Here is a 15,661-nt window from a genome sequence, read left to right as displayed (position 1 = left end):
AGCTTTAACGGAATGTAGCAGACTGGAGCATTTATAGTCGCATTCCCACCACTGCCTTTGTGGAACAGTATGCAACAACAAATTCCACTCAGCACAGATTGGCGCAATCGGCACAGAATTCCCACAACCAACTATGTCTGTTGGCTTCATGTGTTGATATATCTGGTCACCCTAGATGACCGATATTCATGCGCCCAGCTCTGACATCCAGACTGGCACCAATGTTTGTTTTTGTACCTCAAGGAACTGGTTACAAAAAAAAATGTCTATGAGTGAGCCTGCCACATTTAAACATAAGTATGAAATGCCTCATGATATTTATAAAGAACAACACACAAGTTTTCTGTCCATATCAAGTTTATATACATACAAATAAACATTAACATGTCCAAAGTTTCCCAACGCACAGAGGCAAAGAGTGCAAGTGACACTGTCTTGCTTGAGAGACTGATGACAAACTACGGCCATGCTCAACAACAGGTCCACTGTCTATCTACATTTCTCTACACCATGCCTCTGAATGAATTCTACTTGAAGAAGTTTAGGTGGGCAAGCTGCTGTGGTAGAAATGGCTTGCCACGTCCCTCCGCACGCTGTTCAGGACTGGCATGGTTCCGCAGATGCATAGGCACTGCTGGCAGGGGTCCCTCATGTTTCCGCACAACTTCTTCCACATGTGCATATGCATTGTACGTCTCACGTGACTTGGGTGCCCTCGCACAGTAGGTGGCGCAGTGGGACAACATGATCTGCACAAGATAGCCAACAGGTAGTTATTTAACGCTTATAGCCCTGCAGTTGCTATAGGGTCGCAGTTAGAAATGGAATTTCTGCTGGGAGTGATGAAACAAGAAGAAAATTGTGCTGTGTCCCGATTGAATAACTCTGACTTCTTGGAAGAAAGAGAACCAGTCTTAAAGGTTTGCAGCAATCTTGCAAATGAGCAGAAACCTGGAGCCTCTTCCTGACTTGACGGGATACGTCACAGGATAGAAATATTAAGGAATAACAATAAAAAAAAGGATAATAAGCTCAAATACACACATGAGCAAGCACGTCGCACAGTGCTTATCTCTGAAAATAAGAGTGGCGCTGTCATAGTGTGTGGTGCAGGTGTTCATTGTGCAGCCACCATTCTTAATGAGCGTAGCCGATGAGCCCGACAAAAGCTGTGCATGATGTTTCCATACTTAAGTACGGCATCCATAAATTTGAATAAATATTCCTTTTCAATGTGCATAGTACTGTTGCAATAATAAAGTTACTAATCACCTGATTCTGTCATTCACAATATTTCCAGCGCCTCCACACTCACTTGTCTTTCTTTTTTATACCCAATACCTTGTACTCAACTGCCCCTGCAAGGTTTTGGCCCTAGCCAAAGGGAACCAATATGACCTACCATGGGGAAATGACAACAGCAGGATCCAACAGTGCTTCTATGCACATAAATTCTAACTGAAGTACCCTCAGTAATGAATTCACTAACATCCTGTTTACTATAGAAAGCGAATTCCTCAATACAGTAATACTTTTCCTGACTTCATGAACTTTGTACCCTTGAAGCAGCCACATATGATTGTTCCACGTGCATAAGCTTCAAAACAAGAGAATAAAGTAATTATATCGGGCCATAAACACAGAAACAATAAGCTGCGGTAATCAAGAAAGAAGCAAAAGTACAGTGTTGTCGGCCAATTAATCCTTATTTGGAACGATGACTACACACAAAAGCGCACATACAGCAGATTTCCATTCATTTGACCTTGATAAGAACAAGAGAATAAATCGAGTTATCCGGTTGGTTGAATTAAAAGAGCCAGAAAAAAAGTCCCAGCACAGAGCTGCCTTACTTGGCAGTATTTGCCCAATCCTAAGATGCTCCCATATCTAACATGTACACATTTTTTTATGGGTTTCAAAGTAAGAACAACATGGACCCAAAGATACCACGTACCCAATTTTATAACAAGAAGAATAGCATGCTTCTGATTGTGGTGATATGAAAGAGATGAAGCCTGTAAAGTTCCTCATCACAAAATAGAAATTCATTTAAACCTAATGTAGTTTGAGATCCCTCTTGGACTGCTCTTTATCGCTATGGGTCCAACACACTATCCTCCGTGCAGTTCACTGTGTTTGATATTACAAATTTCATGAACGATTTCGCAGAGGATGGATGCCCAAGCCTAGGTTAACAAATTTGTCATGCCACACCAGACTCCAACACCGAAAGCTACGACGCAGTGCTGTTCAACATATAATATAACTTCGATTTCGAATTAGCTTTCGAAAAAAAAATTGCCACATCGTCATTGCTGGCTTGCACATCTTGTGATGACAGGACTGATGATGCTAACTCTATCAGGCTATTGCGAATGCCGTAGTCATGGTTGCAGTTTTGGATCTGATTAAAAGACACAGGTGATTTTGTGGCCATTTTCATTAAAAATTTAATGGGGGGGAGGTGGGGGGGAGGTGGATTACAATTGGGTAAATATGGTAATCATTCATTGTTAGCTGCCGTTTTTGATTGAAAACGTTCCCAGGGTGTGCTAAAAATCAGCATTTTGTGTGGGAGACAGTGTACCTTTAACACGTTCAAAGTTCCCTAGCACTGCAATGACCCACACTGCAGCCATTGGGACCACCATTGGTGTGAGGGGCATGCATGCTGACTGGTCCACTTCCAATTATCTACTGAAGACCCATTTCAGAATCGAAGCAACGAATGTCTAGGCTCACAGAAATGTATGGGCACTGTCCAGGACCTTTGGTTAGGATCGAATATACAAAAAATCTAGTTAACCAGAGTCAAGTTAATGCAAGTCTACTGCACTGTTATGGGTACAACACAGAACAGTGATAAGAATGCATGAGTGTGAATGCGGTGTAGGAGAGTGTGGATGACAAGGCGTAGAGACCACCTTGAATCGCAGAAAACATGGTGGGAATTAACTCTAGGGTTGCAAGCAGCAAGAAATCATCAATAAATGCAGTAGAACCCGGTTAAACTGTTTTTAGTGGACCATGGAAAAAGAATGTAAGACCTGGAAAAAAACAACATCCGACGACACTTGCAGCAGCACTACTGATAAGACAAAAAGCTACTCTTACACAAAGCATTTTTTTTTGAAGTTGAATAGAACGCCAGCAAACTACAGAAGGCCCACTCACTAAAGCTCATTATAAGTGCCTGGTGCTTACAGTGAATGGCAAAATATCTTTATAGCAGTCATAGCCGTGAATCCCACTAAATAAAGCATGTAAATTTTATCTGGTGCTTAGGTAAAATTGATGACAACAGCCCCTTTTCGAGCACTCACGAACCTTTTTCCGCATTTCTTCACAGCTTTTTACATCAATGTAATTGCACAAGGCAGCAACGGTCACATGTCAGTGAAAACGGGTGTGACGTGTCCCCTTGTGCTTTTTCATTTACCTCCTCTTGGCTACCTACTTTGTGAGCTGTGTTGAGATCAACGATCAGTGGCAACCCAAACACGGCCACAGTGACTCTTCACAGCGGCAAGATGCAGTGGTCAACCTAGGTACTGCCAACGGGCAGCGCCAACGGGCAGCGCCACATGGGTGGCGAACTGTCCCAACGTTTGGAAGTAACAACGGGGAAGCAAACATAACAAATTGGAAACTACTACTCACGACGCTGGGGAAACTAAGCAGCGCCAGTGCTTTAGATTGTAAGAGCCAGGAAAATCTTACAAACAGAAATCTATCAATGAGGTTCTGCTGTACATTATTGCTTTTAACTCTGCATGCTTTGAAATAAGCATTATGCAGCATTGTTCAAATTTAAATTTATGGAGCCATGACAAAAAGCTCCCATTTGCTTGACAGGGGACCTGGCCCCTTTGATATGACAGCAGTGCAGCACACATACAAAAAATACAAATGCACATAATTCTAAACAAAGAGACATATCTAACTGTATACACACACATAAATACACATACATTAGGAGGAAACCAGCTCAGTTCAGCCCATTTCTACACAAATACATACTAACATATGCAGGGTGTCCCAGCTAACTTTAGCCAGAGCTTAAACATATGCAAATGCCATGTAGCTGGACAGAACCAAGGTAATGTTGTTTGCCGTCGCTTGGAGATGCTCAAATTTCTTTTTTCATTCTGCCTAATTAGATAATTATTCTTGATTAATTAATCAACTTCTTAGATATTAGAATTCAATGAAAAGTGTAAATGAGAAAATTGTAGAGCGACATGAAAAACTCCCGATACAGCTTTCTGTTGCTCAATACGTGCTACATAAAAGTGCTTTTCCAAGCATGAAAGAAGCTCACAAATGCACGAAAAATTGCCACATGATTGGCCGCTCGAGGCACTTTGCGTGTATCCCAGGGTTTATCTCACGCTCGGAAAAACACATTTATGTAGCACATATTGAGCAACGGCAAGCTGTATCTGGCGCTTGTAATGTTGCTCTACAATTTTCTCACTGGCACTTTTAATCTAATTATAATATTTGAGAAGTAAATTAATTAGGCCTAATTATCGAACTAAGCGAAATGAAAAAAACAAAACAATGCGAGTTTCCTCCTCCAAGCAACGGCAAACAACATTACCTTGGTTATGTCCAGCTACGTAGCATTTGCACATTTTAAACTCTGGCTAAAGTTAGCTGGGACACCCTGTATATGTCCACATATATATTCATTATTATATTATTCATTATTTATATGACCGGGGTAGTTGGAGAAGTATGGGAGAGGCCTTTGCCCTGCAGTGGGCGTAACCAGGCTGATGATGATGATGATATTAATACCCACACACAGATCAATTCTTGTTGGCAATACAGCCTAATTTGAGAGCTTGAGATGCAGGAGACTTCCCAATTTTCAGATATAAGTTTATTTGGGAGGGATAGCACTGTGCAAAGTAAGGACTGTTTGTCATAATTTGTTCCAGGTGTTAGCATAAACCACTTTTCTTTGTGTCTTGTTTCTTGGATGTTGGTGTTTTCATGAAGGTCAGATAATGAGAATATTACAGTGTCGTTTTGCTTTCAATAAAACTGATAACTTAAGAGTAAGCGATAATTATATAACGCGAACACAGGCAGGACATCATATTTCCAGACAATATCATTAATGCGGAAAAAACAAAAATGGCGCATTCGCAATGCAATGAACAGCTCTATTTTTTTAGAAAGTGCAGTTTCTTTAGGTTGGACATGCCTGCTCTGCACCAGATAATGCCATAATATTGCATTTTGTAGAAAACTAAGGAGTCATGCAACAGCAGTTGAAATTTAGAGAAGGAACAGTACGCTTAATATACATGAGAATGCCTACTGAGGAAAACATTTTCGATTAAACACAGTCTGCATGTTCATCCCAAGTTAAATCTTTAGCGAAAATCACTGCTAAAGTCTTCACAGAGTCAACACTTCCTAATAATTCTGTGCGTAAGTTAACATGTACATTTCTTGATTTTTTACCTTTTGGAGCACAGAGGACAACTTTAGATTTAGAAGCATTTATGTTTGTCAATGTTACTTTCTCTGCTCATGTGGTCTGTGCTGTTTCTGCACTGGTTGCCTGCCACGAGTTCAGTACTATTCAAACTCATGTAAACCAGTACCACCCTAAGGTAAAGTGTATTGCATGAGAACAGAAAACTTAAAAGCTGACCAAAGCATAGTTGCCTGCATCAGGGTCCAAACAAGCTCGATGCAAAATGTTGCAAATATATCAAATGATTGCTTACGTAACCTTTAAACACAAGGGTATAAAATAAAGCAACGATTGAAACTCACCCTACATTCAGGCAGCCCCACTTTCATGACGCTGTCGTGTGTTGCTACAGCAAGGACGAGTGCATGGGAGTCTGCAACACCTGGTGAGTAAAAGAACAGCAGTATTTAGGAGTATTTAGGATATTTGATAAATGTATAATCATATTACAGGCCTAATCACTGAGAAAGCACCCAGATAAGGTGCAATGATGCCCAGCAGCACACAATTGTGCTGCACAGTGATTTGCACATGTGAATGCAACATCATCTCCAAGGTGCACTTTGGTGCCAGATAGCTATGTCTCGCTTTATCCCCAGAAGAAATCGGCGATTTGATTTGCCATGCGAACCCTAATGTAAAGGAAGAATGGCATACAATTCTTGATATTGAAACCCCATAAAAAGTACTGGTTCTCAAACCACTCTAAACTATTCGCCCTAAAATTTAGAAACGTTGCTCAATTGGAAGCCCTTCTCTTACTCCGCCACATCAAACACAGTGCTGGCTCGTGACTTATTCAAACAGTGCTTTTCAATAGCGCTTCTCGGTGGTTCCCACGATGAGACCTCCCTTAACAAATGTGCCTTCACTTCAGCGCATGTGAGTAGATGTCGAGCACCAACATCATCAACCTATTTGTGTCCGCTGCAGGACAAATGCTTCTACCAGTTATCTTCAATTACTCCTCTCTTGGGCCAGCTCATTCCATCTTATGCCTACAATCTTCCTAATCTCATCACGCCATCCAGTCCTCTACCGTCCTCGACTGCACTTCACTTCCCTTGGCACCCATTCTGTAACTATAATAGACCCCTAGTTATCCATCCCATGCATTAGATGACCTCCCCAGCTCCATTTTTTCCCCTTAATATCAACTAGTTATCGGCCACCCCCGTTTGTTCTCTAATTCACACTGCTGTTTTCCTGTCCCTTAACGCAACGCCTAACAATTTATTGCAACAGGAATTATATAGACACTCCAATTGAATTTCCGCCATCCATAATGGCGTCGACATCGCTGTGAGGTTCCATATAAAGCTGAAGTGTGCGATAATATCGTGTCTGTGCACCTTATGCTGTTGATGGGAGGATAAGTCATCTACGCATAGCTGTCCAACAATTTGCTATTGCAATTAAGGCTTCACCTTTCGGGCAAAACCACGACCTTCTTTCATTTCATCACTCGTGGTGCAATCCTTGGCTTCTTCAGTTTCCTTCTTAACGTCCAACGCTGCCTATATGTTAGTATATGTTGAGCAAACTTGTTCACAATTCCCGCTTGTGAATCACCATGAAATGATTCACACTGACCACTTAAGTTGAGGGGTAAGCTCTGCTATCCACTTTCATGGATCAAGATGGAGTGCAAAGAGGAGGCATGCTCTAGATTGTGGAGGTTAGCATATGCCGTATTTGCGCAAGTCTAGCACGCACCTTTTCTTAATAAAAAAGTGCACTCAAATTTGCACGCGTGTTACAATCATAACTAATTCTACTCAAAATCAAAGACGAAACCACCTCCTAATACAGAAATAAGAAAGGTCAATGCAAGGCAGCTAACCACACTGCCATCGGACAGACGTCGTTATTTTATGCCTTGGTTAGTGGTCGCCATTACTGAGTTTGCTGTAAGTGTGGCATTTCTACTGCACTAGAAGGAACTGAAGATGACTTTTGTGGTGGGTAGACGGTGAAAACAAGGCGTTGTGCAAATACAGTCTTTTATTTCTATGAAATAGTTTTCATTATGGTAAGCAGGATATAGATGCATCATGACTATGATACAGAGGGCCATGTGTGTACGCAGATCATGATGTTTCAGCAGTGACATTGTGATGTGCTAAAATGCTACCTAACAAACAACAAAACCCCCCGCATTTCTTCTTTATCCTCCATCCTGGACATGAAAGTTGAAGACCTTGGGGCTAGATTTTTACTGCTCATCACTGGGCACTGGACTTAATTGTTACCAAAACATTTTACGTTTATGCTGCATGAAATGTTAGAAGGCAGCCTGTGCTTCAAGAGTACTGATTTAAGGTTTACCTAAAAAAGTGCAATGAGAAACCCAGCAACAAAATGGTGCAGTTGTTTAGACTGCCATATATATATCTAATGCTTACTATCTGCTATAAATATGGCAGGAACCACACTGTACTGACTTCGAAGAATGCTAACACATAGCAAAACACACTAATTGCACATAATTGTAATAACTGCAAACCAATCATAGAAGTGCCATTACAAATTATCAGACTGATTTTACAAATTTCAAAGGAACAAATGTGGATGGGATGTTGCCAATTTCAGTAGTTGACAGTTTTCACATCGGCTAAAGTACTGTTAGATCAACGGCCTACATGCATAAGCAGTCATAAAAGAGTCTTGAATTCTGTCGTTAAAGTGTGGATGCTTCAGTAGGCCATGCATCTGTGGAAGGCGTGAGTACAGAACATCAGAAGGCTCTCCTGCAGCTGTCTGTGGTGAAATCTCGAATGCCAATAGCATCAGGATTGCGGTTGTCGCTGAATGCATCACGAAGGTTGTGCTCATGGTGCCTCTGTGTTGGCGAGAGTGAAATATGAGCCTAGTGGAGCCTATGGTGATGAGTGAGGAGCTCCTGAACAGAAAGCGGACAGCTTGCAGGAACGTCCAAGGAAGGAAAGCGATGGGCCATAAAATAGCCGAAAGTACTTACGTCTGGCCCAGTGAATTTCTTGGAAAGAATCGTCGCGCAGCTGCCTTTGAGCTGGGGAGGAGGTTCACGAACCAAGTAGAGGTCTGAAGTAGAGGTCGGCGCATGCTGAATGCTCCTGAATGCTGCCCATCGGCACGGCTGGACGCAGGCGATGTGAGACAACAAGACGCAGAATGAAACGTCGGCTCAAATGGCAAGAGCTGTTGTGACGGAGCACCAGCTGGAGGAGACTGAGCGCTCTAGGTGACGTAGTAAGCAAGGATGGCTGCCCGCAAGTCCTTGTAGTAGTCAGGGCCAAGGGTGGCAACTGGAGTTTGGAATGCAGCTGGAGCCTGGAACCCTGCTGAGAAGGAAATGGCTGTCCAGCTGGATGAACCAGATGTCAGGTGTGTCAATGTAGATGCCCAGACACCCTATAAACACGGGACATCTGCCGGACCACGTGAGGCCATGTCACTTGCCTTAGTAGAGTTGGCGCACTGACGCAGGCATGGCTGGACTCAAGTCATCTGGGTCACCAACTTGTGGGAAGGCTGGGTTCGGTCGTCCGGGTCACCAATTTGTGGGTTGACGCCAGCATGGCTGGGCTCGGTCATCCGGGTTACCAATTTGTGAAAGGCGGCATGAAGAGGTAGCCGCTATAGCCACAGTTTATTTAGGCCGGCCAACCATTGTGCAGTGGGATCTCGTGAGCGGCAGACACCGTGGCTGCTCAGGTCGTGCGTGCTAGCGTGTTCTTTCCTCACGCTACCTGCAAGTGAGCCATCTTCTCCTTTGCCAGCTTTGGAAGTGACAGTCGCGCCTCTGCACTTCCATCGCTTCCTTTAGGCGGACTTAATATGATGGAGCAACTACTGCAGGGATCAATACACAAAAGTACTCTATTAACCCCCTGCGCTTTTCAAATGGGTTGCTTAGCTGCAAAAGTATAAGATCAATTAAAAGTACGATCACATTTGTGAAAATACAATCAACATCCGATTTTTCGGACAACCTAGGGGCCATGAAAATGGCTAGTTTAAAAAAAAATGAATGCATGCCTTTTACTACCTCCAAGGGCTAACATCGCCCCGCTACACCTGATACAGCTATGAAGGCCTGTCAGTGCAATTACTACTAAGCATATCAGGGCTCGTAATGTGACTGAAGATGATGGGTACACACCTGTGTAATTAAGGACTAAATACTGCGTCCCATGACTAAATACTGAGTCCAAATGTTGGCACGGCAAAGTCTTTGACTGCCCGTATTTTATCGTGATCAGGGCGTACACCAGAAGAATCGACCAGATGACCGAACACAGAAATTTCACGACCGAAGTGGCACTTGGACGAATTTAGTTGTAGCCCCATCTGACAGAAAACAGATAGGATCGTCGACAGGCGCGCGAGGTGTGTCGCAAAAGTAGGAGAAAAAACGATCACGTCGTCCAGGTAACAGAGGCAGATGGATCACTTGAAACCGTGTAGGAGGGCGTCCATCATTCGTTCAAATGTGGCCGGGGCATTACATAAACAGAAAGGCATGACTTTGAACTGATACAGGCCATCGGGAGTAATATATGCTGTCTTCTCGCGGTCTATGTCATCGACAGCAATTTGCCAGTACGTAGCCGGAGCGCAGGTCGATGGACAAAAAATATTGTGCTCCATGCAGGCAATCCAGGGCATCGTCAATGCATGGTAGCCGAGAGACGTCCCTCTTGGTTACCTTGTTGAGGTGTCGATAATCCACGCAAAATCTCCAACTGTTGTCCTTTTTAACTAGTACAACAGGGGATGCCCATGGGCTGCAAGAAGGTTCGATGATGCCTCGAGAAAGCATCTTGTCAACTTCGTGTTGGATGATATGTCGCTCAGTAGGCGAGACGCGGTAGGGTCGCCGATGGATCAAGCTCGCATCACCAGTGCTTATTCGATGTTTTACGACAGATGTTTGTCCTAGAGGGTGTTCTCCAAGGTCGAGTATGTCCCAGTATGAGGCAAGGAGGCAACGTAGCTCTTGAGCACGCTGGGGACGAAGGTCGGGAGCAATCATTTTTGTGAGGGCATTCAAGTCTGAAGGGACAGGGGGCGAAGCAAGAGTTGAACATGAGGAGCTGTCACAAGTTAAAGCCGAAATGTGGTAGTCTCTGGCTGGCGTTATTTGCACCAGGGATATTCCGCGCGGGAGTACTTGTGCACAGAGTCCAAAGTTCACAAGCGGAAGGCAGGACGTGTTGTCCAAAATGGTAACGACGGTGTGAGGAAAAGCGACGTTATGCAATAGCAGGACATCCGGATTAGGAGATACGATGTAGTCACCGTCTGGTACAGGTGGAACGGCGGAGACACCTATGTAGGTAACGGCACGGTGAGGGAGGCGAATATGCGCTGTGGAACACAGCCGTATCGGAGAACTATCGGGAGGGTCAATAGCAGCAGGTAGAGCGAGTTGCACAACATCAGTAGAACAGTCTATCAAAGCGGAATGTGTAGACAGAAAGTCAAGGCCCAGGATGAGGTCGTGAGGGCAGTGCTCTAGTACATAAAACAAAACAGAAGTATGATGTCCGGCGATACTCACCTGAGCCAGCCGGACACATGCCAATTATGGCTGGTGTTCCACCATCGGCGACTTGGACCACAGGCGAAGGCGCAGGAGTGAGGACTTTCTGGAGACGATTCCGAAGCTGAGCATTCATCACAGATACGTGCGCACCAGTGTCAATTAGAGCCGTAACAGGTACACCATCCACGTTCACGTTAATGAGGTTCCGATGTGTGGGCAAGGTCAAAAGAGGATTTTTGCGTCGGGTCGGTTTGGCAGCATCACCTACAGGCGCTGCACCCGTTAGTTTTCGGGAAGGGTGCGCCGGAAGGAGCTAGGGGATGGTGATCGGCGAGATGGGGGCAATCAGGAGAAGCGGCGACGTGATGAAGGAGAGTGGCTAGAGCGGGTAGGACGAGAAGTGTCGCCAGAATTTGCTGGCTGCGTTTGTGGGGCGAAACGAAGAGCAGCATGGGGGCCGAGGGATGGGTGGTAGGAGCAGGGGGTCGAATTCCACGAAGACCGGCAGTGACGTGAAATATGGCCAATACGGCCACGAGCAAAGCATATAGGCCTGTGGTCTGGACTATGCCATTCGGCCGGGTTGCGATACCGTGTTAGGGCATTCAGGCTGCGGGTGCGTATGACACTGCTGGACGGAGTGTAGTCGGGCCGATTAACTGAGCAGACGTTGGTCGAGCCAACGTTGGCCAATTCTTGGTGCACGACGGACTGTCACCTGGCAATTGTCGGGGCAATGGGTTGGAGTCATGACAGGAGATGCGGCTTCTATTTCACGTCGGATCACATGGAGGATGTCATCAGAGCGATTGGGTGTGGACGGACTGCGGAGGTCTTCACAGGTGGACGTAGCAGCCGTGTTGGGAAGGCGAGGAAATGGCTGGGCAATGCGGCGACTCTTGGCTTTTTCAAACCGTGGCATTCGGTAATGATGGCTTGCACAGTGGAAGAATTCTCGAAGAAAAGGAGATGGAAGGCATCATCTGCTATGCCCTTAATGACATATGCAACCTTATCAGGTTCGGACATCTTCGGATCCACTTTGCGGCACAGAGCGAGCACGTCCTGGATGTACGTGAGATAGGATTCAGTGCACGTCTGGACACGCGAAGCGAGGCCTTTTTGGGCGGCGCACTGACGTCCAACAAGCTTTCCAAACAAATCTTTGAGTTTCTGTTTACAAATGTCCCAGCTGGTAAGTTCCTCCTTGTGGGTCTGAACCAGACGTGTGCCGTGCCCACGAGGTAAAATATCAGATTCGCAAGCATGATGGTATGATCCTAGTGGTTGCTGGCGCTCACCCGCTCATATAGTTGAAGCCAGTCTTTAACATCAGTGTTGTCGGCGCCAGAAAAGGTTCCTGGGTCGGGGGGTTGTGCTAGAATAATGGTAGGCATGGGTGCCGACGGGCCCGAAGCATTCTCGCCTTGAGCTGGCATTGTAGATGCAGCCAAAGAGTGCCCGCTGCGTAAATCCGTCTTGATAATGATCCCGCAACCTCCAGCAAAAATGTTACGGGGTTAAAAACAGTCAGGTGTGTATTTACAGAATATTTACAATAACTATAGCAGCTGACAAGATGGCAGACAGCGCGTGAAGACCAGAACGTCATCTTCTTCCGATGAAGATTAAAATATCTTCTTCGTCAGCGTGTCACAATATCATATTCTTTTATTGTTGTTTTTATCATCTGGCAGCAAAAATGGCACTTTCCAGAATTCTTATGTTTTACCTAATCATTTTTTTGTTTGACAACATCTGTTTTTGGACAGAGCATTTCATTATGCACAATACGCTATGCTGCAATGTGTGTTAGAATACCTTTTGTAGTGGTAAATAATTTTTCTCTGAGACCTATTGGATGAAGAAGAAGAAGACTACGGAGTGCAGGTGTGCTTCGTGTCGGCTCCTCTATTTTCCTATGTTTTCGGCGGATTATCGAGCTTCTCGTGGTAATTCTTTTTACCAGCGGTCGGCAGACTCGTCAGGACTCCCCCGACACCAAGTTTTGCCAGGTGGGCCCATCTTCTGGCCGATAAGCAGCGCCTTTTGTCCCGCCACGCAGGCGGGGCAAGCTAAGCCTATCTCCACGTAGGCCACTATTGCCCGGCCGCGGCGGCGGCGAGGCGTGCCAAGCCTACCGTGTCGCCGGACCTCATTGGAGCTCCCAGTCTCCGACGGCAAAGTGCCAGGCCTTTCCTGATGTTAAATGGAAGTTGTGCAGGTAGAAGGAACAGATATTAAGCCGAAAGATTTCGGCGAGACCGAAAGATTTCGGCGAGGGAGCGGGGTGGTGCGATGTCAAGAGGGAAAAACTGGCCAACAGTGCGACCGAGTCGGCGCATAACCAGCATGTGCACATGCAGCGACGGACGGTAGCCATGTCGACTACAGGAGTCACCACAGCGCAGTACAAATGGAAGTACGCCCGTCAAGTGCAGCAGGTTGCCATGGCAAGCCGAATACCAGAGTTGCCGCCGGACGATTACAAAATCGTCGCACGCCCCCGCGGCGGTTTCAACGTGCGCGATTACGGGACGGATCGCATTTACTGCTGCCTACGTAACGTGGCGGGTGCGGGCAGAGAAGCGGCCGGGGAAGATAGCATCTGCCTCAACGTTAAACAGAACGTCGTGGTGCTCAGCACGCCGTCTGAAGACAGAGCCAAATGCTACGGAGCCATTAGCAAGCTTTGCATCGGAGACCGAGAGTTCAAGGCGAACACCTGTCAAGCCGCCCCGGAGAACACTTGCAAGTGCCTGATTAGGAACATTTCCAAGAGCGAGAGCCCGGCAGACATCATCGCTAATCTAGTGACGCAGTGCAACCACGGAGTGCTGCACGCGAAACGCATGAGCAACACGGACAACATAATCGTTTTGTTCGACGGATTCCACGTACCGAGATACGTATATTACGTACCTATGCTCGTCAGATGCTCCCTCTACAGGAAGCAGATTGACGTGTGCTACGAGTGCAGAAGGCTGGGACACCGCGCCGATGTGTGCCCCAATCCCAACGACAAGATTTGCCGTGGATGCGGACGCAACAATCCGTCGCCTGAACATCGATGCGAGCTGCGGTGTTGACTGTGCGGCAAGGGACACTTCACAGGAGACCGCAGGTGCAAGGCGAGATACAAGACCCCACACATAGTCAAGCGTCGCCAACAAGAGCGAAAAAGACAAGAAGAGGAAGAAGCAGCCACAGCGTACGGCAGCGCTTACAACAGCAGCAGCGACTGTGATGGCAACGCCGGCTACTATCTCAATTTTCCAGAGATGGACCGTCATTCAGTCACCGACAACTGAAGCGGACGCTCAACTAGCCGCGGCGGAAAGAGCGGCGTGGGAAAATCCCGATCCCGCTCTCGCAAATGAGCACAGAGGCTGAGAAGCACGTCGATGACGCGCGGTGGCGGCAGTCTGGGCACCGCAGCTGTGGGCCACATCAACCAACAAAGTCAGCAGCAGCAGCAGCCGTGGCAGCAACAAGGTCACAGGAGCACTGGGCAACAGGTGAGCTGGGCGGCTGTCGCCGCTTCTCCCAGCGGCGGAGGCGCTCCGGTGGGCCGCCCTGGCGGACCCGCCGTCGGCGGTGGTGGTGGGAACGAGCTTGAGCGAGCAATAGAGCGAGTAATACGGCAACGCCTAGAACCATTCGAATCGATGATTGCCGAGCTTAAACGCGAAAATGCGTTCCTTAGAGAGGAAAATTTCAAATTGAAAGGCGAGGCTCCACAACCGCAGCAACCACAGCAACGTCACACGACGATGCCGCCGTCCTCGGTGCCTCGATCACCGACTCCATCTCAGCCTGAGCCGGCCGGGTTGGACACGGATGACAAGGACAGCTCGGTGGAGACGGCGGATGAACGGGATGATCGTCCAGTTACCGCGAAAAGGATCGCACTAGATCCCGCAAGACCTGAAAGCAAACAGGGATGCGGCCATTATGAGAAACTACAGAAACGAGTAGACAGCATCGAGAAGAGCCTCGAGGAACGTTTTACAAAACAGACTGCTCATATGAACCAAATGTTCAATAACGCGCTAGCTAAGCTCTCTGAACAAATAACACAAATGTTCGCCGCGCACTTGGCGTGCATAGATGACATAGAAGCGAGGCTGTCGCCAGCTGCAGGCAGACCAATCAGAACAATGAGCAAGCCGTACGCTAGACAGCAACAACACAATCAGCAGCAGCAAAACACGTCCGCAGACGTAGAGACGCAACCGCAGCTGCAACCAAGTCGCCTCGATGGTGACGGGTTAAATTAAACGCAGGCATCACCATGGCTACACACGCAACGAAGCACACTAACACTGAGAAACAACAATACACAATGTGGCAGTGGAACTGCCAGGGCTACAGGAGGAAGCGGGGTAATCTTCAGCAATTCATACGCAGCCGCGAGACGAAACCGGACGTCATCCTTTTACAGGAGACAAACCATCCGGTTAAACTAGCTGGCTACAAAGCCATAGACGCGACCGCGACGGAGAACAGGCAAAGAAGGAAATGGGCTACACCCCGCGTGGCGGTTGGCGCGGGGCCGGGGGCGATGGTGCCGCGCCGACCGTCTCCCCCGCCACGCCGGTCGCCACCGTGCTCGCTCGATGTAACGTCAATGT

General features: G+C 46.8%; 1 protein-coding gene across 1 annotated transcript in view; it reads right to left on the bottom strand.

Annotated features, from left to right (window-relative positions):
* Positions 1-345: 345 nt before the first annotated feature.
* The window catches only part of LOC142573134 (ATPase WRNIP1-like), a 101,205-nt gene continuing 85,889 nt past the window's right edge, over positions 346-15,661 (bottom strand). The window contains exons 7-8 of the mRNA XM_075682667.1: positions 5,800-5,879; positions 346-749 (exon numbers count right to left, since the gene is read on the bottom strand). Of these exons, the coding sequence (XP_075538782.1) occupies positions 528-749; positions 5,800-5,879 (302 nt within the window). The 3' untranslated portion in view covers positions 346-527. The remainder of the gene's footprint in view (positions 750-5,799; positions 5,880-15,661) is intronic.

Source organism: Dermacentor variabilis, chromosome 2 (assembly GCF_050947875.1).
Source record: "Dermacentor variabilis isolate Ectoservices chromosome 2, ASM5094787v1, whole genome shotgun sequence".
Lineage (NCBI taxonomy): Eukaryota > Metazoa > Arthropoda > Arachnida > Ixodida > Ixodidae > Dermacentor > Dermacentor variabilis.
The sequence above is the reverse complement of the archived record's forward strand: the minus strand, read 5'-3'. Positions and strand labels throughout refer to the sequence as shown.